Raw genomic sequence first — 24,825 nt, 5'->3', positions numbered from 1 at the left:
AACAAAACTTTTTACTTTATATTATAATATACCAATATTGCGGGATATCGGTGTAGCGATATGATTCACATGGTCACTCCAATTAAGTTTATCATTAATATATACGCCAAGGAACTTTGTACATGTTTTCCTTTCAATGCGGGTACCATCTAGATTGACATTAATTTGTTGAGCACTTGAGCATTTCCTCCCTTTAAAGTGAATGAAATTAGTTTTCTGCACATTCAGAGATAGTATGTTACTTCTGAACCATGATGTTAGCTTTGGTAATTCTGAATAGAGTTCAAGGGTTCGAACATCACGATGAGATAAGAAAACATTGGTATCATCAGCAAATAGGGTGTAGGTCAAGATTGTTGAAACATCACAAATGTCATTTATGTAGATGAGAAATAAAAGTGGGCCTAGAATGGATCCCTGTGGAACACCACATTTCAGATACAGAATGTCAGAATTAACAGAGTTGCAGTGAGTAAACTGTCTTCTTATTGACAAGTAGCTAGAAAACCACTGATAAGCCACACCCCTTACACCATAGTGACAGATCTTAGACAGGAGGATCGAATGGTCAAGTGTGTCAAATGCCTTACTAAGATCCATAAACACACCAATAACATGCTCACGTGCAGCTAGAGCACTAGAGACACAATCATAAAATTTCAAAAGGGCATGGTCAGTTCAATGAGACCTCCGAAATCCATACTGTTCAGGATTTAGAGAGTTATGTTTCTCCAAGAAATCATAGAGCCTGTTATATACAATTCTCTCTAAGATTTTAGAAAAGGCAGGTAAAATTGAAATTGGTCTGTAATTCGAGATTAACATTCTGTCATCTTTTTTTGTGGATAGGGATTACTTTGGCTAGCTTAAATGAGGAAGGAAATACTAAAGTCACCAGAGAGAGATTACAAATATGAACAAGTGGGGTGATGATTGAGCCAATGATTCGTTTCAATAAATATGTACTTATTTCATCATATCCACAAGAGTGACTAGATTTGAATGTAGTAACTATTTCAAGAATTTCAATGCAGTCAGTAGGCTGCAAGGAGACTGAAAATTCTGAAAGGCCTTTCAGATATTCCCTAGAATTCAAGCAATTCCTATTAATCTTTTTAGCCTGGTTAGGTCCAACATTTGCAAAATAGGTATTGAAAGAGTTTGCAACGTCATCAGGAGAAGTATTTTCTTGTCCATTTTCTAATATTTTCTCTGGGGCAGAAGTATTGCCTTGATTGCCTAAAACGCTCTTTATGACCCTCTAAGTGGAGGCAATGTTGCCTGTAGTTTTTTGTTTTTTGTTTGTTTTTTTTTCAAATTGTGTAGAGTAAAACAGTTTACGAGAGGATCGAATAATTGATGTTAATCTATTCCGATATTTTTTGTATTTTTCAATGTTTTCCAGAGATGGTTTCTTTATACTTCTTTTATAGAGAGCATTTCTTCTTTTCATTGATCGGAGTATACCACTAGTAATTCAAGGATGCAATCCCTGTTCCTTAGGTTTTGGCTTTTCATACGGAATGTGCTTATCAAAATGCCTGTAGAATTTCTCCCAAAAAATATGAAAAATATCAAATATCTCCAATGAAATGTCATGCACTGAACAAAAGACCAGAGATCTGTGCTTTCTTATGTTTATGGTAGAGAAAATCCAATGTTTGATAAGGTTTTCCGTGATTCGAAGACGTTTGTAGTATTTTCAACAGAAGCTGAAAGTTTCGTTGACATCAAGGCATGACGGGCTGTGGTTCTTCCTGTTACTAAAAAAAAAAAAAAAAAAAAAAAAAAAAAAAAAAAACAACTTTTTTGCGTGGTTGTTTCTAAGTAAAATCGACTGTACGAAACATTTATAGACTCACAATTATCCTCTCTGCCATTACACAATAAGTCCTTCATCCTTCATTTTTATTATTTGATAATCTATCATGCTTTACATGTGAAATAGTCTGAAAAAGTGATAAAGCTTGTATATGTTAAAACCTAAAAAAAAAAAAATGCTAATCACATGAAGATGGGATGTTTTATTTTGTTTTTGTTGGTTTTTTTTTTTTCTTTGGAGGCACGGAAATGGGATTTTACTTGTGTGTTTTTTCACGCTCTTACTGTACTGCATAGTTGGAATCAATAAAACACGATGAAAGACCTGACATCTCGGCTGCTGCATCACAACACTATGCCAAGAGTATCTGTACCATGCAAAATCTTAAGAGTCTGGAGCTAAGTGATGTGAGGATAGCAGACGAGTTCTTTATCGCCCTCGTCGAATCAGCATCAAGAGCAAGGGTATCCCACATTGCATTACACGTTAATACCTCCAACGTAATGCCATCGCTGAGCAAAAGAGCAGGCTTCTGTGTTATCGTTTGTTCATAGCAGAGAAAATACAATATTTGATAAGGTTGTTCTTGGCACAAAGACTTTTAGTCTTTCCAACAGAAGCTGAAAGTTTATTTGACATTAAGGCATTACAGGCTGTGGGTTCTTCCAGTTACAAGTAATCCATTTTTGTCCGTGGTAGTCTCTTTTTGTTGCTGGGGTGACAAGACCTTGTATCTGCAATTTTAATGAAAATAACTTTTCTTTATTTATACTCAGATAATCACTTAAGTGATGTCCTCTCCAAATCCTAGATGTTTTACCCAAATAATGAAGCCACAACAGCATGTCAAAGGAATGTCTATCCTATTTGATACAGTGCTTTGGCTGCCATGTTTTCTTGCTCTCCCTAACATTTGACATTTTTTAGATACAACGTCTTCTCGCCCCAGTAACGTTATGAAAATTACAAGGCGAATCATGTACAGCCTCACAATCATCCCGCATGGCATTACATTATGATTCTTTCATCTTACATTATTTTGTTTCATTTGTAAATCTAATATGGTTTACATGTGACATACTTTGATAGAAAGATAAAGTTTGTAGTTAAATCCTCATAGATTGCTTATCTCATAATTACATGTATGTCATTTGTGTGTTTGTTTTTTGTTTATTATCTTACCTGTGTCTTCTTTACACCCTCTTACTGTACTACATAGCTGGAATCAATAAAACACGATGGAGGGCCTTACATATCGGCTGCTGCATCACAAGCCTACGCCATGAGTATCTGTACCATGCCAAACCTTATGTCTCTGGAGCTACGTCATGTCAGGATAGCAGACCAATTCTTTGCGGCCCTCGCCGAAACAGCGTCAGGAGCAAAGGTATCCTGCATTGCATTACAGTTTGTTTATCTCCAATGTAATACCATACACTGAACAAAAGAGCAGAGTTCTGTGTAAGCTTTTGTTCGTAGTAGAGAAAAAGCAAGTTTGATAAGGTTGTCCGTGCTACAAAGATTTCTTTTTAGTTTTTCCAACAGAAGCTGAACGTTTCTTTGACATAAAGGTGTGACGGGTTGTGGTTCTTCCTGTTACAAGTAAAAATTTCTTATTATTTTAGTAAAACAAGGACATACATGCTCATCCCACTAGGCAATCTGATAAATGTCATATGCAAAATCCTAAAACGGTGATGGCTCTGAAATCTATAAGACACACTGGACCTGATATTTCACACTTTCTTCCTTCTGAAATTCGAAGTTTAATGTCTATCTATTCTTTTAAAAAGGCACTCTGGATATCAGTGATCTTATAATGTCTTTGTAAATATTGTATTGTATAAAATTCCTTCATGGAAATATCATCGCCCTTCTGAATTAATTGCGTAATGATATGTAACCAACCACGACCTGTAACTGTTCACCTCTACGTCGGTTAGAAAATACTTCGCTATGCTTTACTATTCAGTGATCCAGGTGTTCTAACTTTTGTGTTTTAGCGAAAGCAGACAGATCTCTCCTCTCTCCTTTCTTCTGTCCTCTCTCTATGCAAGTCATCCCCCTCCTATTTTCCTATCTGTTATGTATTATGTACGAGGGCTGCATGCAAATCAAGCAATGCTTCATCTGTAGCCCTTCTGTGTTTGTTCATTGCATCACTGATATGTTTTGTAGTACATTTAAAAGGCAATGAAGAAACTTACTATGTGAAAAATTAATGTTTATGTATATGGGTGAGAATTTTGAACGATGTACAATTGCCAATTTTCGCACCTTATGACATTCTTTCCCTTAGAACACGCCAGGATGATCTAAGAAACCAGATTTTTTTTTCATGTCATCTCAAAGATTAGTAAATTTCCTTTCAGGAAATGTATGGTTTGGTTGACTTTTGCCTGATATTCTTCATTTGACAAGGACTTAAAGCGTAAAAATACGGTAAAAACGCTATTTTCACAATAATTTTTGTTTTTCAAACTAATGATGTGCATTTTTTATCGTACGTGGCATCTAATATCTGACCATGTTTTGGATCTGACTTATCATGGGTATGTACCACAAAATTATAAGAACTTATGAGCACGTATAAAATTACAGAGAACAATTGAAATATCAAAGCCCTAAACAGACGAACGTCCGTGATGCTCTTATTTCTAACGCTGCTGCAAATTCTACTTTGTTGTCCCAACTGTAATGTATACGAAAATTTGGTGTTCCACCTAATGAACATATCCTGCAAAAATTGTACGTCTGCTGGCTGTACATGGGACGTAACATTCTTTTATGCAAAATTATACTCAGTTTTCGTCACGGACGTGCTTCCGCTATTTTCTAATACAGATCGTAGCCCATTAAACGTTTTTGGCGATATTGTTCTCAGTCGTAATCAACTGAGATCTAGCCACATGATAATATGTTTGTTTTGAGTTTCTTTCCATCCTTTGTCAAATAGGAACCGAAATTATATTTCTAGACGAACCTCCGAGAAAAAAAAAAAGAATGTCCTTTCCATCTTTTGTCAAATAGGAACCGAAATTATATTTGAAGAGTTTGTTTGCAAAAACCGATAAGTCCATATTTGTCAAATGGAGATATTTGCGATAAAAGGTCAAGAAAAATAAAGAGAACAATAAGAAAATTTTCGCTTCTTTTGACCATAACTTCAAAAATATACCTTTATATGTAGTGACCAATATATCATTTAAAAGGTATTATTTTGTACTTTATGACAAAGACCGTACTTCAAAATCTTCAAAAATGGACTTATTGGTTTTTGCAAACAAACTCTTCATTTCTAGACGAACCTCCGAGAAAAAAAAGAACGTCCGTGATGATTAAAACGTTTTCGAGTGGGACACCGTCTTGCTTTGATGGCGAAGGTGTATTTTACCTTTGGCTGTCTAGCCGAGGGGCTGCATGTCATTTTTGGAGCGGACTAAGGCTTGTCCGCAGTTTTTGAATCATGCAATTCACCGAAAACCAAGCAAATAATTAATATTTTCTCTGAAAATTCACCTCCTGATCCCCCTCTGAGCAATACATATGTTGTAAGGATGTCAAATTTCTTATAATTTGCATTGACAATACCCTTTCAAATTTTTGAGAGAGTTAGGAAGGCTAGGTACTCTCTGCCGATTAGTTATCCGTCCTGGAACATGACCCTAGTAGTAGAACGAACGTCCGTGACGTATGCAATCCTTCCGATAGGGATAACTTGTCCCGAAAGTGTCCTGTATTCTTTAAAACTTTTTGCTCCAATAGCGACAAATAAAGTCTTACAAAGTAAACAATGAGTTTAGAGCAGTAGTTTCAGAATTTTAAGGTGTTATATAATCATGATGAAAAAACAGTTGAAAATTTGCTACAATTTTACACTTGTTTTCCCTCTAATTATACAAAAACAGCTTAACACTGAAAACAAAGTTATAGGAAATGGAATTTTGCGTAATCTGCGATTTCTGTGCATTTAAAGTTCTTTCTAATGAGGTTCTGGAGACAATTTGTACTGTTACAGGTTCTGAAAGTTTCGCTCACGGACGTTCTGTCCGAGAAAGGAAATTTCTGATAATTACAAATATATCACTGCACATAAAGTTAATGTTAGTTGAAAATATTACCAAATCACCGAGCCGCTCATACCCAGAAGTAAATAACGTTCAGCACTCAATTTACCTGTAATAACAAACGGAAAACGTTTTGGTCACGGATGTTCGTTGGTAGAATATGTCAACGGATTACATAGTAAGAGAAAGAAAAACAGTGCCACTTTTTAGTGACAGATGCTCCAAGTGTTTATCTTTTTGAGTATGGTAGCTGCCGTCTCAAACAGAACACATCCAGTTTTGGTCTCCATAACGGACGTTCGCTGTAATTGTCATGATATTAAGTGCCTTAATTCATTCTTATTTTTCTCTTCACGACGATTTTTTTTCTCATTCCATAAGTAGCCTGGACATGCTGCGACCAAACAGAAAACAAAAACAATACAAAACAAAACAAAACAAAACAAAACAAATCCGAAAAGTGCTTCGCAATCACATTCAGAATAATGACGGAAGAAATATGTAATGGGCATGTGTTGAAGAAGAAACGGAAAAGTTTCAAAAGGACGTTTAAGAAGTTCAATGAAAATGACTGAGAAACAGAGAAGGGATCGAGCTCCAACACACAGAGAAAAGAATTGCCAGTGCACTCCCGTTATACCAAATTCCTCTGGAGAAGTTTTTGTTCGTTTGTTTATTTTTTTATTCATCGAAATGCCGTCACAGGTGAACAAAAATAATGCAGTATACAATTATTGTCTGATAAAAACACGCAAATCCTCCGCTTATCATCACATTGTGTTTTTTTTTTATGCTCATCAACGAAAAGCAATGTTCATTTGTAATTTTTTCCAAGATTTTTTTTCATTCCACATTTAAGAGACAGAGAAATCGTCAATTTGTTTATGCTTTTGTGCTTACTTTGAAAACACATGTTAAAAAAAGTAAAGATTAAGAATAGGTTTATGGTTGCAATTTGATACGTTCGCTCTGTTTGTCATTTGGAAAATGAAAAAAAAAAAATGTTTGTAGTTGACTCAGGTTTCTTATTAACAATTTTCTTATTCCGAAAGTTTGTTAGTCCGAAAAATAAATATTAAGGTTCATTATTTTTAGGTCCGATCTTCTAAAAGTGGAATGGGCCTGATATTCGTTTAGGTGAAAACGGTTCTCATGAGGTTTTGAAATTTGGAAGATTTTAGTTGTTAACTTGTTTCTCCACATTTGGATAAGCGAACCTGATTTTCCATGTTCCAATTATTAAACCTTTCGATTAACCTTCGGAGATTCCTATCATTTACCGAATAAAAAAGTTTCATAATTATAGGAACTCTATCAATTTTCGCATCGACAAACTGCATGAATAACGAGCCTCCAAAATGACGCGCTACAAAATGTTTGTTATACAGTTATAACAAACCATATTGTATAATATCAAAGTCACAAACATCCATCCAAGTTATATGGACTTATTGTGTCTTGTTATGACGAAACTTCTCAGTATCGAACCTAATATCATTTCTGACTAATATAATAACACAAATTCTCCTCGGTCTCAGTATGTAACACAAGGAGCAAACGCAGAGGGATTTCTTCCTGACGTATTCGTTTGCCCTTCCCAGCTAAACTTCGTATTTCTATAACGGAGCACATTTCTTTTGTTTTTCTATGTTAATTCTTTGTCATAATTCTAGCTGTGACCATGTTCGTTATAAGCAAAGTTTGCATTGTAGACTTTAGATAACAAATTTAGGACCTGAATCTTTACTTCTTGATAACGAAATTTTGATAAATATTTTCGTTCTCAAGGATGGACTACGTCACTGAGATTACACGTACGTTTGTACGTTCATTTACGACAGATGTAAAAAAATTGTTTTCTTTGATTCCTCAGTATGAGAAGATAAACAAGCTTTTATAATTGAGAATTGGTAATGTTTATTCCGGATTTTGCAGAGGAGTTTGTTTTCGACATGAAATTGTTGTTTGTTGTGAGTAGAATGCGTTTCCAACTCAAGAGAGCTGCATTGTTCAATATCTTATTTGTTCCGAACGTCCGTGAGCTATATGCGAACCTCCGTGATGAAAACGATGATATGTTTGTTGGGTTATAGAGACTACCTAGATCAGATGCATCTTAAAAAGGTATGTTATTATTTGGGAGTGAGGATTAAAGTATGGGATAGTGAAATAAGAGGTCAAAATATTGAGTTTCTGTAAAATGCGCGTAAAGTGGAGAAAGTGTTTAGAGGAAGAGTAATATTTCAACAGAAATGACGAATTTGGTTAAATCATCACTTGTCTACCATTACGTACAGGTTAAGAGTACAAGCTTAATATTCTGCAAACAGGTACACATGTCCCTTAAGATATTTCGTTACGATTTTGAACTGAATCAGATCTTTGCAAACTATGTTAAATGGTATTCAAATGTATGTGCAGTACTATTCCTCACGGACGTTCGCTGCTTTGGGCATGGTAAACTTCCGCGGTGAATAAAAACTTGTTCCTCTGGGAAAATCCTAGTATAATTGGGTTCATATTAAAGCTTGAGTTATACTCTTTTAGGTAAGATAAATGATTTGGAGAATTTCCTACTTTTTAAATTTTGCCTTGTTTTAGCTCAATTGTACATCGTTCAAAATTCTGACCCATATATGTGTACGGCACCAACAATATTATAATTATGTAAATGTATATCTGCAAGAGAAATGATATAATGCAGGAACCAATATATAAAATCAAAACAAATCAAAATCGAATCAACTTTTTATCAGTGGTTGTTTCTTAAGAAAATCGACAAGACGAAACATGTATAGACTCACAATTATCCTGAATGCCATTACACAATAATTCCTTCATCTATATTTTTTGTGTGTGTCATTTGATAATCTGCTATGCTTTACGTGTGGCATGCTCAGATAAAATAATAAAGCTTGTTGTTAAAATTTGACAGATTGTTTATTACATGATTATGTGACATATATTTTTTTTTTTTGGCTTTTCTTTGGAGGCCCGGAAATGATTTCTTACGTGTGTCTTTTTTCACCCTCTTACTATACTACATAGCTGGAATCAATAAAACACGTTGCAGGACCTGACATATCGGCTGCTGCATCACAGGCCTACGCCAAAAGTATCTGTGCCATGCCAAACCTTAAGACTTTGGAGCTACGTAATGTCAGGATAGCAGACGAGTTCTTTATCGCCCTCGCCGAATCAGCATCAGGAACAAATGTATCTCACACAGCATTACAGTTTGTTTATCTCCAATGAAATGTCATACACAGAACAAAATAGCAGTTATCTATGTTTTCTTATGTTCATAGTAGAGAAAATCCAATGTTTGATAAGGTTGTCTGCATGTGGTGCAAAGACTTTTTTAGTATTTTCAACAGAAGCTGAAAGTTTCTTTGACATAAAGGCAAGAGGGATGTTGTTCTACCTGTTACTAAAAAACACTTTTTGCGTGGTTGTTTCTTAGGAAAATCGACCAGACGAAACATTAACTGACTCACAATTATCCTCTATGCCATTACACAATAATTCCTTTATCTTTCATTTGTATCAATTTTGATAATTCGCTATGCTTAACATGTGAAAAATTCTGAAAAAGTAATAAAGCTTGTATATGTTAAAACCTAAGAGATTACTAATCACATGAACATGTGATATATTTTTTTTGGGTTTGTTTGTTTTTTGTTTGTTTGGTTTTTTTTGGGGGGTATTCTCTACTTTGGAGGGACGGAAATGATTTCTTACTTGTATCTTTTTTCACCCTCTTACTGTACGGCGTAGCTGGAATCAATGATACACGTTGAAGGACCTGCAATTTCGCCTGATGCATCCCAAGCCTACGCCACGAGTATCTGTACCATGCCAAACCTTACGACTTTGGAGCTAAGTGATGTGAGGATAGCAGACGAGTTCTTTATCGCCCTCGCCGAATCAGCATCAAGAGCAAGGGTATCCCACATTGCATTACATGTTAATACCTCCAATGTAATGCCATCCACCGAGCAAAAGAGCAGATTTATGTGTTATCGTTTTTTTATTGTAGAAAAAAGAGAAATGTTCCATAAGGTTGTCCTTAGCACAGATACTTTTTTTAGTCTTTCCAACAGAAGCTGAAAGTTTCTTTGACAGTAAGGCATTACAAGCTGTGGGTTCTTCCTGTTACAATTCTAATCCATTTTTGTTCTTGGTAGTCTCTAATGAAAATCGACAAGACGAAACATTAATAGCCTCACAATTATCCTGTATGCAATTACACAAATATTCTTTCATCTTACACTTGTATGATTTATTAATCTTTTTTGGATTACGCGTTGAATTCTCTGATAAAGTAATAAAGCCTTATGTTAAATCCTGACAGATAGCTTATCACATGATTGTATCCCCCGAATAGAGTTCGGAGGATACTATGGATTTGGTATCGATGCGCCGCGTCCACGTCCTCCGCAGGGATTTTCTTGTGAGTCAAAGAAGTTCTGTAATATATGTAATAGAGCGCGCGCTCGCGTATAGAAGCGGGGCTAATTGAACGACCCGCCGCCATTTAGCAAAGAGGTCGACTACCAGAAGCCTGAACCCGGAAGTGCCTGTAGTAATACACGTAAAGTACAGCTTCGAAGATGAGGTTGGGAAAAATCATTTTAATTCTAAGTAAATCAATATTTGTCCATATGCCTCCGGATTTCCCCCTTAGGAAAACTACCCCCTGGATAACTACCCCTCGGAAAACTACCCCTGGATAACTACCCCCCCCCCTCACCCGATAACTACCCCCTAGATAACAACCCCCCGGAAAACTACCCCCTGGGTAACTATCCCCCGGAGAACTACCCCCTGAATAACTACCCCCCGGAGAACTACCCCCTGGGTAACTACCCCCGGAGAACTACCCCTTGGGTAACTCTGCCGGTTGTGACTACCCCCAGTATAACTGCCCCCTGGATAACTACCCCCTGGATAATTACCCCCCGGACAATTACCCCCGGATAATTACCCCCCGGATAATTACCTCCCTGATAATTACCCCCCGGATAATTACCCTCCAAATACCTACCCCCAGATAATTACCACCAGGATAATTATCCCCAGGTTAATTAATCCCTCCTCCGATAACTAGACCCCAGATAACTTCCACCCGATAACTACCCCCTCCGATAACTTCCCATGGATGATTACCCCGGATAAGTAGGCCTACAACTCCCCCTCCCCTATAAATATCAAAAGGAAAATTACCCCCAGGACAGTGCACAACGTCAATTACCCCCTCGGTAACTGCCTCCCGGGTCATTGCCCCCCCCCCCTCTTACTTTTAATAGAAAGAATATCATTACTAAAGGAAACGAAGTTCTTTGTATTATTTGCCAGGAATCACGGACATGCCATACTAATACATCATCTTATGAAAAGAACATCTTAAGGATTTACGATTTGTATCGTTTGCATTTAGGACGATTTTTGTACAAGCTTAATTTTTCCCTCTGTATTTTGAATCTATGTTTATAAAAAACGAAGCTGTCCCTTCATATCCTACCCGGTAATCCAGTAAATGTCAATGCCTTTAACCAAAACTATTTTCGGTAAATCTATATTTTTTTTTTTTTTACTTTTCCGAAATTTCGGATTTCTCTTGATAGTAGTATAAAAGAAGTTTTAAGTTTGAATGACTTTACCATTGAACCAAAGACATTTTGAATAGATGTTACACTTCAGAATGAGTTATACCTTGTGCAATATTTTTTTTAAAACCAAAATCGTCTATCGTTTACCACAACTCCATGTAACACTTTTTTTTTATTTTGAGGAGCTTATATCTCATGCCTCACGTGCCCTGGTTTTGACCCATCATCTTCCTCTTCCCTCTCGCTTTTCTCTGTCCACCGTGAAGGTAGTCTATTCCTGTCATTCATGACTCACCTTTCCTCTTTCTCTCAATACAAGGGATTTATCTCGTGTGTGTTCATGTGCAGTGCATTCCCGTTAAAACGAAATGCTCAGGACCGGCAGTTTGTTGTTGTTGTTGTTTTGTTTTTGTTTTGTTTTTTCGTTTTAACGAAATTTCGTTATAACCGAACAAATATGATAATTTTATTATGCAATGTATAACGAAAAGAAGGAAACCACGCATAAAAACATTATGTTTGTGTAGTCCTCATCATATGCTGGAAAGCTATGTGAAATGGAAAAATACCTTTTTAATTTCGTTTAAATATTACATTTTAAAAAGAGCATAAAGTTGTTTGTGTTGTCACACATGTGTAGAAAATGACGGTGTAGGATTTGGTTACAGTTCGCTATTCCAAAGGTTCTTTTCTTACTAAAGTACGTTACTCCGAAGGCTCCTTATTCCGAAGTTTCGCCATTCCCGGGATTCCGATGTTTTGTTTATCTGAAGGTTCGCATTTCCGAAGAATCATTATTCCGAAAGTTCATAATTTAGATCAAAATACTATATTGTTCATAGGGCTCGTTGATCTGAAAATGAAATGAGGTTCGTCATTCTGAAGGTTTATAAATCAAAAAATGAGAAAGGTTCACTATTCAGAAAGTACGTTGTTCCGAAGGCTTTTTCATCCGAAAATGAAATAAGGTTCGTTATTCCGAAGAAATTTTCTTAATGGAAAAAAAAAAATGAGAAAGGTTAGTTATTTTGAAGATTTATTTATCTTAAGACGATTACAAGGATTGCAATTCTTAAGTTTTGTTAGTGTACTCTCCTTTTTCCACCATGGACTAACGATACTATTTTGTAATGTTCCGATTAACGAACGTTTTGAATTCCTATCTTTTTCGGACTAACGAACCGTATAAGCATAAGAATGAGGACCATATTTTATTATTGGATAAACGAACCTTTGGAATATAGCCAAAATTTGCTTAATAACAAACCCTATTTCATTCCCGAACTAACGGACATTTAGTTGTATCAGAATCTGTGTGTTTTGTATTAAAGGACTTCGGAACAATGAAAGAAACCTTATATGAATTCAGATTATTGTATTACAATAACGCAAGTTCCCTGTTCGTGATACACGGAGTGAACATTCAATGATGCGTTCGCTCATGCAGAGACGCTTTAAAAATGCTTGTTCCGCTACGCATTTTCGAATGCGATCCGCATTTCGTTATAACGGAGCACATTTCTTTGGTTTTTCTTTGTCAGTGGCGCTCAGAAAAGACATCGTTATAACGAAAATTTTGTTATAACCGTCTTCGTTATAAGCGAATTTTGTACCATCGACTTTAAAGGCGATAATTTTGGGACCAGAAGTTTTGCTTCCTTATAACGAAATTTCGTTGTAACCGTGTTCGTTGTAACGGGAGTGCATCTCTACTTGTGTACTTCGTCTCTGTCTTAATTTGCTTTCTTTGCATTGTTTCAACAATTTTGTAACTATTTCACTGATATACCGTTAACGCTCATTTCAGAATTGCCCTACTGCATCATTGGGCATTAACAACTAGTATATCAAGGATGTGGGAAGAGATTGTCACCTCCCTGGTATGATCACCGTAGAGCATTACCTCCCTTGACAATTACTCCTTATTAAAATTAGGCTCCAAACAATCACCCCTCTTTACTTACAATAACTCTCCCCCAGAAAATTACGTCTCTCATTGTCATTTTCGAACAACGTTTGCTATTTGAATTGAAAAGAAAAAAAACAACATTTTTTTCATATCGTCTGGTTTTGGTCGAGACCTAACTTCAGGTTTTAAACATCTTTTGGGTGAGATGTTTGGAAACCCCTTACGAAATATTAAAGAGCATGTTATTCCAAGAAGGATTCAAGTTTTTGTGGAAAAAAAAAATACTCTTGAAATGGCAGGGATAAAACAGAGCAGCCCTATAATGTAAAAAGGATTCAGTCAACTACAACTCTCTATTGATCTATTCAAAAAGAGGGTGCAGGACAAAAGACTTCGTTAACAATTAGGGGTGTTTTGTAAAAAGAAGATACCGTTAAACTCGTAATTTTTTACTATTTCTAATCAGACTAACTCATATTTGAACTGGATTTCCCCTTAAAGTGTCGAGAATATTTAATTTGAAAACTAGCACAATTCTACTTGTATGTAAAACAAGCTGTAATTTTACTCTTATGACATATTACGGCACCGTTTGATAAAAGTTGCCAGTTATGACATCTTGTCAGTCTCTAATAATTTCAATAAAACCATGGGTTCTGCTTGATTGACAAGCTTGAGTCACTAACTTGTTACCATGGACCTGCTTTGATCGACCTACAACGATTGGTAAATGTGTGGAATTGTGGAACTGGCTTGTCAGGACTGATAACTTTCATAAAACCGTGCCCGGATCCTATCAGAAATTATGGCTTTTTATCGAAGGGTCCCTCGCTAATGTTAAGGGAATATGAATTGCAGTGAAATCAACTCTCCTTTTCTTATGTTTATCGTCTAATGTGTTATAACGGTAGAAAAGGACAAGCCAAAAGAGTAAATGATGACTATGTAAGAGAAAGGTGCATCTTCTGATATGGTGTTATGAACTTATGGAAAAATTACAACGGGTGGTAACTTTCGGGGGGCGGGGAGGGAGGGTTGTCCAGTAGGTAAGTATCAGGAGGCGGCGGGGGGGGGGGGGGGGAGTAATCCGGGTGGTAGTTATCCTGGGGGTAGTTATCCGGGAAGTAATTATCCGGGTGGTAGTTATCCTTGGGGTAGTTATCCTGGGGGGAGTTATCCGGGGGGGAGTTACCCAGGGGGTAGTTCTCCGGGGGTGGGGGTAGTTATCCCGGGGGTAGTCATCCAGGGGGTAGTTACCCAGGGGGTAGATGTCCTAGGGGTAATTGCCCTTGGGGGTGGTTGCCCTAGGAGGGTAGATGACCGGGTGGTAGTTGTCCTAGGGGGTAATGGCCCTGAAGGGTGATTGCCCTAGGAGGGTAGTTGTCCGGGGGTAGTTGCCCTAAGGGGGAATAGACCTAGGGGGGGGGGGGGAGTAATTATCCTGGTGGTAGTTATCCGGAGGGTAAGTGTCCGGATACGACCCACAACAAACACACACACTCACACACCCACACATATACGCACACACACGTACACACCAAATCACATTTTTTGTCTTCAAATTCCAACACACACACAAGACACACGCACACAAACGCTTTTTTGTTTTTTAATTTCAACACGCACACACACACACACACACACACACACACACAATGCATGTCTTGAGTTCAGACCACGCGCATGACTCAAACGCAGACAGCAGGAAGGATTGCAAAAATACTGTTGGATACAGTACACTATCAACTTGGAGGCTTTAAAGTTGATTGCATAGTGTATAATATGTGACCTGGGATTGCCTTGGGGGTGATTGCCCTAGGAGGGTAGTTGTCCGGGGGGTTGTTGTCCTAGGGGGTAATTACCCTGGAGGGTAATTGCCCTTGGAGGGTATTTGTCCGGGGATTAGTTGCCATACGGGGGAATTGTCGTGGGGGGGGGGGGTTATTATCCGTGTGGTAGTTATCCGGATGGTGGTTTTCCAGGGGGTAGTGTTCGTAAACCCGTTGTGGGTGTGTGGGTGTGTGTAGGAGTGTGTGTTGTATGTGTGTGTTTGTGTGTCTGATGTTTCTAAGTGACATAATCATATAATATGTGAAATCAGGACTCCCATACCAAAGAGTATACACTGTACCTTTCTTCAATCTTTTTATGTGGTATGAATGCATGAATGTCTGTTTGGCAATTTTGGCTTCATGTTAAGGCACATAATATTTGACACATTAGAGCAAGTTTGTTTTTTGTTTTTTCATCAAAACACGTATACTGTGTTGAGAATGTATCTCTCTTATAAAATCCGGATGCATATGGACAAATATTGATTTTCCTTAAAATTATAATGATTTTTCCAATCCAACTCCATCTTCGGAGCTGTACTTTACGTGTATCACTATAGGCACTTCCAGGTTCAGGCTTCTGGTAGTCGACCTCTTTCGTGCGCGCGCGCCACTATTCAGTTGGCCCCGTTTTCATATTATGTACGCACTGAATGGTGAGCGCCTACTCTTTTACATATTATACAAGTGTATAACCTCTTTAGACCGGGGGCCAGAAGACTTATTCAGCTGAAAAGGGTCATACTATTTGATGGTCTCATCATATTATGATATGGCCAAGGGTCAATAAAATGAATTGCTGGCAAGTCACATCCTGCACCGTAAGCCTAGGGGCCACAAAAAGGGGCCCCGAAAAATGCATTTATTCAGCCGAAGACCTTGGGCTCACGTTGGTGGATATTGTTCGTTTTGGTGTATATATCATGTACGGGGCCCCAGAGAGTAGCCCCAAAGGCCCCACCCATATGGTGTTATTCAGCTGAAAAGGGTCACGGCTAATTTCTTTTGCAATGGAAGCAGTACCCATCAGAGATATTATATCCAAAACACCAATGTTAGCTCTTTTATCCAGTACGGTCCTCAGACAGTAGCCCCAAAGTGCCCCCCCCCCCACACACACACACACACACATATTGATTTTATTCAGCTGAAAAGGGTCACGGCTAATTTCTTTTGCAATGGAAGTAGTACCCATCAGAGATATCCAAAACACCAATGCCAGCTATTTTATCCTGTGCGGGGCCCCAGTCAGTAGCCCCAACGTGCCCCCAAACACACACACACACAAACACGTTGATTTTGCTCAGCTGACAAGGGTCACGGCTAATTTCTTTTGCAATGGAAGAAGTACCCATCAGAGATATCCGAAACACCAAAGCCAGTTATTCTATCATGTACGGGGCCCAGACAGTAGCCCCAAAGTTCCCCCCCCACACACACACACATTAATTTCATTCAGCTGAAAAGGGTCACGGCTAATTTCTTTTGCACGGGTAGTACCCATCACAGATATCCAAAACACCAAAAACCAGTTATTTTAATTGCCCCACCCATAAACTGTTAATCAGTTCAAAATGGACTTAACAGATTATTTTTGCAATGGAAATATTACTGCCTACTGAACAGAGATATCCCAAACACCAAAGCAAATAATCTCATCCTGTGCGGGGCCCTATGTATGATGCAGTAGCCCAGGATTACCATCTCATACGATTTTTTTTTCAAAGAGCTGAAAAGAGTCATGATTAATTTCTTTTGAAATAGAATTAGTACACAACAGTGGAGGTACTGAGAACAATAAACCCAGTTCTTTTATCTTATAATAGGGCCTCAGTATTGTGGTCCAGATTTACCCTCCCCCCCCCCCCGCACGTAGACCTAATACGATCCAATCTAAGTGAAAACAGCCATGGCTAATTTCTTTCGAGATGGAAGTATAATAGGCCCTGTACTATAGTAGTATGGTCTCAACGGAAACCCACAGTAGCCCAGAATGCCATCTCGTATGATTTTGTTCAGCTGAAAAGGGTCATGACTAATTCTTTTTTGGGGGCAATTGAACTAGTACAGCTGGGATACACCAAACATCAAGGCCAGTTAGTAGTTCATCCTGTACGAGGCCCTTTTTACAGTAGCCCACGATTAAGCACCCTCATGCCATATGTTTGTTTGTTGTTGTTTTTTCAAACTGGAAAGAGTCATTACTAATTCCTTGTTCAATGGAGAAGTACACAACAAAAATGCCCATAACACCAAAGTCAGCCATTTTATCAAGTACATGCTGCATACGGGGGCCCCAGACAGTAGACAAGAAGTAACCACATAAATATGATTTTTAACGATATTCATGGCTAGTTTCTTTTGCAATGGAAATTGTAAACAAGATTGATACCATACACACTAAAGCCGGTGTTTGTTTTTTGGTTTGTTTGTTTTGTTTTGTTTTTTTTTTAGGTTCTACGGGGCCAAAGACAGTTTCCCAAAGGTGCTCAACCCATATGGTTTACTAGTATTCATCTTTAAGTGTAATGGCTAATTTTATTGCAATGTAAAGAGTACTCAACAGGGATACCCGGAACACCAGAGCCAGTCATGTAACCCTACATAGTATGTAGTACTGAAGTGTTCCCACTCCTTACAGTTATCAACAATCTTCAAGCGGCTGATTCTGACCACAAGAGAATCATGTTAGTTGTTCAATCTGCAAATACTTACTTCAATGCGGTCGTTTCCCAGGAAAAGATATACGAACTCCTACACCAGAACCAATAATGGATCTGGACCTCATTATCTGGCAGTGGAACGCCAGAGGGCTCCCCTCTAATGGCGCGGAGCTGACTCAGCACATCTACTCTTCCCCTTCTCCCCCACATGTTATCCTCGTGCAAGAGACCTGGTGTCACCCCAGATACCCCAAAGATACCCCAAAACACCAAAGCCAGTTATTTCATCCTGTACGGGGTCCCAATCAGAAGCCCAGAAGTGTCCTCTTCCTTCGCCTTGTGTGTAGCTGCTTTGCTGCTTTCTTCTCTTCTTTTTCTTTATCTTTCCTTCTTCTCCTTCTTCTTCTTAAATATGAGCTCCTTCGTCTTCATTTTCGCGAAAACGACAGCGTTCTCCTCCTCATTATCAGTCTTGTGTCTCGATATTTTTTATCTTCGTCTGGCAGACATTTTTCCACCGTGCCGCCTACGTTCGATTTAGGGCGGCGAGAGCGGAAGACGTGCGTAATTGAGTCTGGAAAAGCGTAGTAACAGCGTAGCTAAAGCGGGGTTCCCACTATCGTGCGATCCATTGCGAACGCCACGACTGGACATTCGTAACTGATCGTGGAAAATTTGTTGAACTCGTCTGAAATTTCACGTTTGGATACGAGGTTATGCGAGTCAATACGTGTTGGTACGCTTGGATGCGATATGGTCACGATTGGTCTATTTCAAGCAATACGATCTGTCACGATTTGGTCTGCCGTTCAAATACGATCCGACAGGATTGTCCTGATTGAGTTCACAATTGGTAACGATCTAACATGACCATTACGATCAGGATCCCCGATCTGGTACGTGCAGCAACGTACTGATGTTCCAATACGAATACCGCGAACCAATACGGGCTGCTGAGATAAGATACGATATCTTTTACGATCGGGATCAGAAGCGACCCCCATTTAAGGCGCGATTGGACCCGAATGGGAATATTTTAGTCCGGCTGACAATGGATTTCATTGTTTCCCTTAAATTATGCAGAGTGATTAGGTATTAATTTTGTCCACAACCATTCATGATGGCATGACTTGACAGGTTGACTATGATGACAACGTAACCTTTGCAGTATTGCTAATGACAATTATGTTATCAGAGAGAAAGTAGCACCCAGGCCAGCCATAACCTCAGATATTCCCTCGTCTAATATTAAACGTAAAGAAATTAATAGATTATTAAATCGACATGCTCACCCTCCCCCCTCACAAAAAAAAAAATGAAATAACGAACCAAAATACATAAGATCAAATGATTGCCCCTCTTACCCAGAAAAAAAACAAAACAAAACAAGACAAAATGACCTTTCTCTCCAATACATGAAGAAAATAATCATATGATGAAATGGAAGCTAAGAAAGAGGATGGGATCATTTTAAATGTTATGTAACATAGTATTATCTGTTATATACGCTCGATATAAGATAGTTCGCCGAACGGATAGTATTGCTTATGTGTTCGATTTCATATTTGCAAAGTGTATGTATCATATGCCTTTTTATTTCAAAATGTCGTTATCTCATGGGTTATTAAAAGTTTGGTTTATTCGGCTTGATTTAGTGTTTTACTTAACAATGTTTAACATAACTGATACACACACATAACAGAAAAGTGACTTCCTAATCAAAATGATGTCACTTTTTAACAAAAAAAAAAGGAGGTCTTACGCAAAAATTATTTCGCAGGGGTATATTGCTACACTTATTGAATAACTAATTATGAAAAATATTAAGAGTGATCTTCATTGTCATAATCATGCGACTGATCTCACATCCACGACAATGGTCACTTTTACATTTGCAGTAATAATGAGAGTTGAAAATAACCATTTTCCTCTAAAATTATACTGTACCAAAGATACATAAAAAAGACATTAAAAAGTGTCAAAATAGATGTAAAGGGGTCAAACGATGGCTGATGAAACAACAACTCTTAATTACTATGTACAATACACAAACAGCAGGATACTGCACCCCCCCAAAAAATACTCTGTAATATACTTTTAAAAATTAACCATTTCCCTTTGATATGTACCCATTCAAGCACGATTCATTAAATTATTCTCATCTTTGTACTGACGTTAGTCAATACGTGCAAACATACAATTGCCATTTTATTTTTGCTCATTTTTTGTTTTCGTTGCAAAAGTTATCCCATATCATGTTTTGTGAGTCTGTATAATGGTAATAGCAACTCATTAATGAAAACATTGTTAACATAATGTATGAAAACATCTAAAAATCTGTAATACAATTTTCATTTTATGAAATCATAAAAAAAAATAATTTTGATAATGTACCTACAAAATTACATTAAACCCCACACGGTCATACAATTTACCGTTTGGAAATAATAATTCAAAGATGCAGGCTATCACCAATCAGAGTACAAAATAATTCAATTGTGACCCGCGACAACGGTTTCAGGCAAAAGTCACAAGAGCACATTCCCTCCTAGGCGGGGTACAAAGATTTTGACCCTTATTTTTGTCGATTTAGGTTTTTTGCAGAAATCGAATCTTTGATATGTTTTTTACATCTACACTAAATTTCATAACATAAGACTAAGTTTTCCCTATCGAAAATGGAATTTAAAGCACCCTATGTTGGATCGCACTCGTCAGTTTCGAGCTTCTTTCGAACGCCACGCCAATATCCCCAGCGTTGCTACGGCGAAGGGTCTCGCATGCGATTGGCCGGTGCGTCGCATACATTTACATAATTCGGCTTTCGGAGACACCAGTTGCACCGTTTGGGGAATGCTTTGTCCACGCGTGTACGATTACATGCTCCATTGATCTTGCTATAGTGGTTTAAATATACGCTCGCTCTGCAGTGCGTGCTCTTCGTTTGGCTTTCTATCCAAACTATTCTACCGCAATGTTCGACAACGGAAGCGAAACAAAAATCATGGGAAGTGAAACAAAAATCATGTAGCATGACATGACAAAACCGTGTGAAAAGAAAACTAGATATTCTCAAATTTGTCTACTTGTACATGTAGTAAAAATTGTGACTGCAGACTGACTCAATTGAAGGTAGATGAGAGGAAAGGAGCGGTCACATGTGACTAATTATATTCAAATACTACACGTCAAGATCGCACCAAACTAACGAGTCGTGTTTGTTTGTTTGTTTCTTTTAATCTAATTAGCACCACCGAACAAAGCAACATATGCATGTATTGTAAAAGCAAAACAAACAGGAAGCGTGACCCTTGCCAGCACTAGCAATTTTCTGCCTTCAAAAGGGTCGCCAATGATATAGACAAATCAACCACAATGAAAACGCAATTTGTAAAAGTGTGGATTCGCCACCGCTCCTGTTACATGCACACGGTCATGGCGTGTGGATGCCATTGCGTAATGCGTGCACCAATAGGGAGCTTTCGATTGAGGACGCAGTGAAATCTGGGACGCACAAAGCAACCCACGCGGACTGTCCGCGTACATCACTCCGTTGACCCTAAAAAGCGCTTTCGAAAATCTGCAACGGAGCAGCTCAGCCGAGTGGGCTGTCCCAGATGCAAATGGGCGTGGGGCGCATTTTGCTTCATCATGATTGGGGAATGTATGGCTGACGTCAATAATGTATGCATGCAGTCAGTGAAACCCCGCCTCAAGTGAACTTTCTCACGCGTAGTTTCGAGTGGTGTGAGCGCGCTGCTATTGTCAAATGTGCGTATCACGTCATCAACGCTATTGTTCGCTTCACCTGCGTCGGTGATTCAAAAAGGTTAAAAAGGAGCTTTCGATTGAGGACGGAGTGAGATCTGTGACGTAAATTCTGTGTGTCGTGTGCAAAAAAGCTTGAAGTCCTGCGTCCATCTCGAATCTACTACGTAAAGTAGGTCAATATAAGGTCGTTCTAGAATCACCGACGTAGCTGAAGGGAACAATACACTAGCACCACTCTTTTCTTGCTAAAACAATCACTACCTAGCACCACTGGTATTTTTCAGACTCTGTCTTCACAGTCTCGTATTTCTATGTATTAGAAGCAGAAGTTAGTTAGTGATTTTGCATTTTACAGACGGTTCGTGAGTTAATGCTATTGCATTGCAATAAGGATTTATGATTACTAGATCTATATTCGTACCATTCGGCTGTTACTACTAACGTTAGTAAGAAAGAATAGAAAGATTAAACGAGAACTTACCTGTTTGAAGTTTGATCTTTATTTTATGAGGGAGTTGGAGAAAGAATTCACAGTGAGAGAGCCCGCTCAACGCGCGCGCAGTCATACTTCGTAGCAACAAGATGTGACTTCTGTCAGAGTGGAAAGATTGAGAACTTACTTGAAGTTGATCTATACATTTGTAATAGTATTCATGCCATGGGAAGGGAGAGGAGGGACTGTGAATTCTTTCTCCAACTCCCTCATAAAATAAAGATCAAACTTCAAACAGGTAAGTTCTCGTTTAATCTTTCTATTTTATTTCGTGAGTTTACGCAAGAACTCACAGTGAGATTTTGTAGCACAGAAGTCACATTTGTTCCAACTGAACAAACTCAAGCATGCACAATGCCAAGCAAAATGTAAGCTCAAATTACCTGGGTCTGAGGCCATTATTCAGTCACAATGAGCTGTGACAGGCACTGTTCCTCTTCTAGTAGAGGTTTGTCGTAGAATTTACGGAATGTTCGTTCTTTTGACCAGCCTGCTTTTGCGAGGATCAGAGGAATAGGTGCTTGCTGCTGCCCTGTTTGCTGCTGAGCTAGATGCTGCTCGGGTTGAATGTGCACTGAACATTGTGGTGTCAATGCCAGCGCCAGTCATGATTTCTTTGATCCATCGAGAAATTGTCTGTGCCGTTACTCTCTTGAAAGGCTTGCGAAAACTAATGAAGAGATGACTTTCCTCTCCTCGGATCTCTTTAGTTCTCCGAAGGTAGGCCTTAATGTATGTAACTACACACAAACGTCTGTCTGGGGGGTACGCTTTCAAAAGTACGTCCAGTCCAAAATTCCCAGGTCTAGACTGCTTAAGATGTTCATTAACTTTGAATGACACCATAGATTGTTTGAGAATCATGCTGTCTAGATTCAGGCAATGCAAAGTCTGTACCCTCTGGGTGGATATCAAGGCCAGTAACATGCACAGCTTCATCGTTAATTGCTTCAAGCTAAGCGAGTTAGCGGGAGCTAGACTTCTCAAATATCTAAAAACAATATTCACGTCCCAAATTTCCGAATACCGCGGCCTTGGGGGCCTGAGCTGGAACACACCTCTCATAAAACGAGAGAGAAGCGGATGAGTGCTGACAGTAAATTGTTCATCCTCTAACACTAGAAAGGTAGCAAGTGCACTCCGTGCTGAGTTAATAGCTGGATAGCTCAAGTTCTCTTCATAAAACATGTGTGTAAAAAACTCCAAAACAAAATTAATCTTGGCATGAAGGTGACTTTCCTTCTTAAGTGTACAAAACTTTCTCCATTTCCTTATATATGTACAATACTGTCTTTGGGTTGATGCCCTCCAAGATGCTGCCAAGATGTCCACCGTTCTGCTGCTCATGCCAGAGTTCTCGAACGGCAGCTTCAAAACCTGCAACATAACAGATCAAGGCAAGCGTGTAAAGGGTGCGGTTCCCCAGATACTGGTTGCGTAATCAAATTCCTGTGTCTAGGAATTAAGAGTGGTTCATCTTTAAGCATTCTCCTCATGCGAGGAAACCACGCTTGCGTAGGCCAGTTTGGGACAATCAAGAGACCATGTGCCTTGTCGTTTTCTATTTTGTGGAGACATTTGGGGATGAGGCAGAAAGGAGGGAATGCGTAGAAATACAGATCACCCCAATTCAGAGTGAATGCATCCACAGAAACCGCATCTGGGTCAGGCAGCCACGTAACGTACGCAGACAGCTGCTTATTGAGTCTGGACGCGAAAAGATCAATTTGGGGAGTACCACATTTCTTAGTGATATCAGTAAAAACTTTCTTATTCAGCATCCATTCTGTTCTGTCATTAAAATGACGAGATCTCCTGTCTGCTTCTGTATTGTCACGACCTGGTAAATAGGCTGCTGTGATCCAGATATTCCTTTCCTTACACCAAACCCAAATGTCTCGTGCTGCCCTGTCGCAGGCTCGAGATTTAATGCCTCCCATATTGTTCAGGTAGGCTACAGCTGTTGTGTTGTCAGTTCTAATGAGCACATGTGTATCATGCAGGTGGCCGCAAAATGACTTCAAACCAAGCCCTGCAGCTAAGATTTCAAGATAGTTGATTTCATTGTTTTGAGCATGCACTATCTCCTGATCATCCCATCTACCGCCAGTTTCACTGCTTAAATCAGTGGCACCCCATCCTTGCCCACTGGCGTCAGTACGTAGCTCTAAAGCTGGCCGATCTCGACTAATTGGTGCCGACTGGCAGTGAATGTTATTGAACCACCACATTAACTCTTGTTTAGAAGCTTCAGACAAATTCATAGGTCTATCAAAATGCCCTTTGCTAGATTTTAGTGCAAGAATTTTGTCTCTTTCTAGGTTACGATAGAAGAGGGGGCCATATTGAATAGCAGGGAAAGTAGCAATCAGTTTCCCAATGACCTGCGCCACCTGCCTGATAGTAGGGTTTTGTTTCCCTAGCAATTCCACACATACTGCCCTGATATTTTGACATTTCTCATGCGGGAGCGTTATAGTCATGCTTTCCGAATCCAAGATAAACCCCAAGAATTGGAGCCGTTGCTGAGGCTCTAGGATAGATTTCTCTGAATGAATGACAAAACCAAGGTCGGAGAGCAGTTTTGTGGTTGCTAGCACCGCTTCTAGTGCTTGTGATTCAGTTTCACCGATTATGAGAGTGTCATCTAAATACC

The 24,825-nt window shown here is 38.8% G+C and overlaps 1 protein-coding gene and 1 pseudogene across 1 annotated transcript in view; one reads left to right on the top strand and one right to left on the bottom strand.

Moving 5' to 3' along the window:
- Positions 1-24,825, top strand: part of LOC140226686 (uncharacterized) — a 294,115-nt gene that overhangs the window by 183,539 nt on the left and 85,751 nt on the right. The window contains exons 17-20 of the mRNA XM_072307126.1: positions 2,119-2,286; positions 3,042-3,209; positions 8,938-9,105; positions 9,667-9,834. Of these exons, the coding sequence (XP_072163227.1) occupies positions 2,119-2,286; positions 3,042-3,209; positions 8,938-9,105; positions 9,667-9,834 (672 nt within the window). The remainder of the gene's footprint in view (positions 1-2,118; positions 2,287-3,041; positions 3,210-8,937; positions 9,106-9,666; positions 9,835-24,825) is intronic.
- Positions 22,568-23,555, bottom strand: LOC140246989 (uncharacterized; annotated as a pseudogene).

The sequence above is a fragment of the Diadema setosum genome, chromosome 3, assembly GCF_964275005.1.
Source record: "Diadema setosum chromosome 3, eeDiaSeto1, whole genome shotgun sequence".
Lineage (NCBI taxonomy): Eukaryota > Metazoa > Echinodermata > Echinoidea > Diadematoida > Diadematidae > Diadema > Diadema setosum.
Note: the sequence above shows the minus strand (reverse complement) of the source record. Positions and strands in the feature narration are given on the sequence as shown.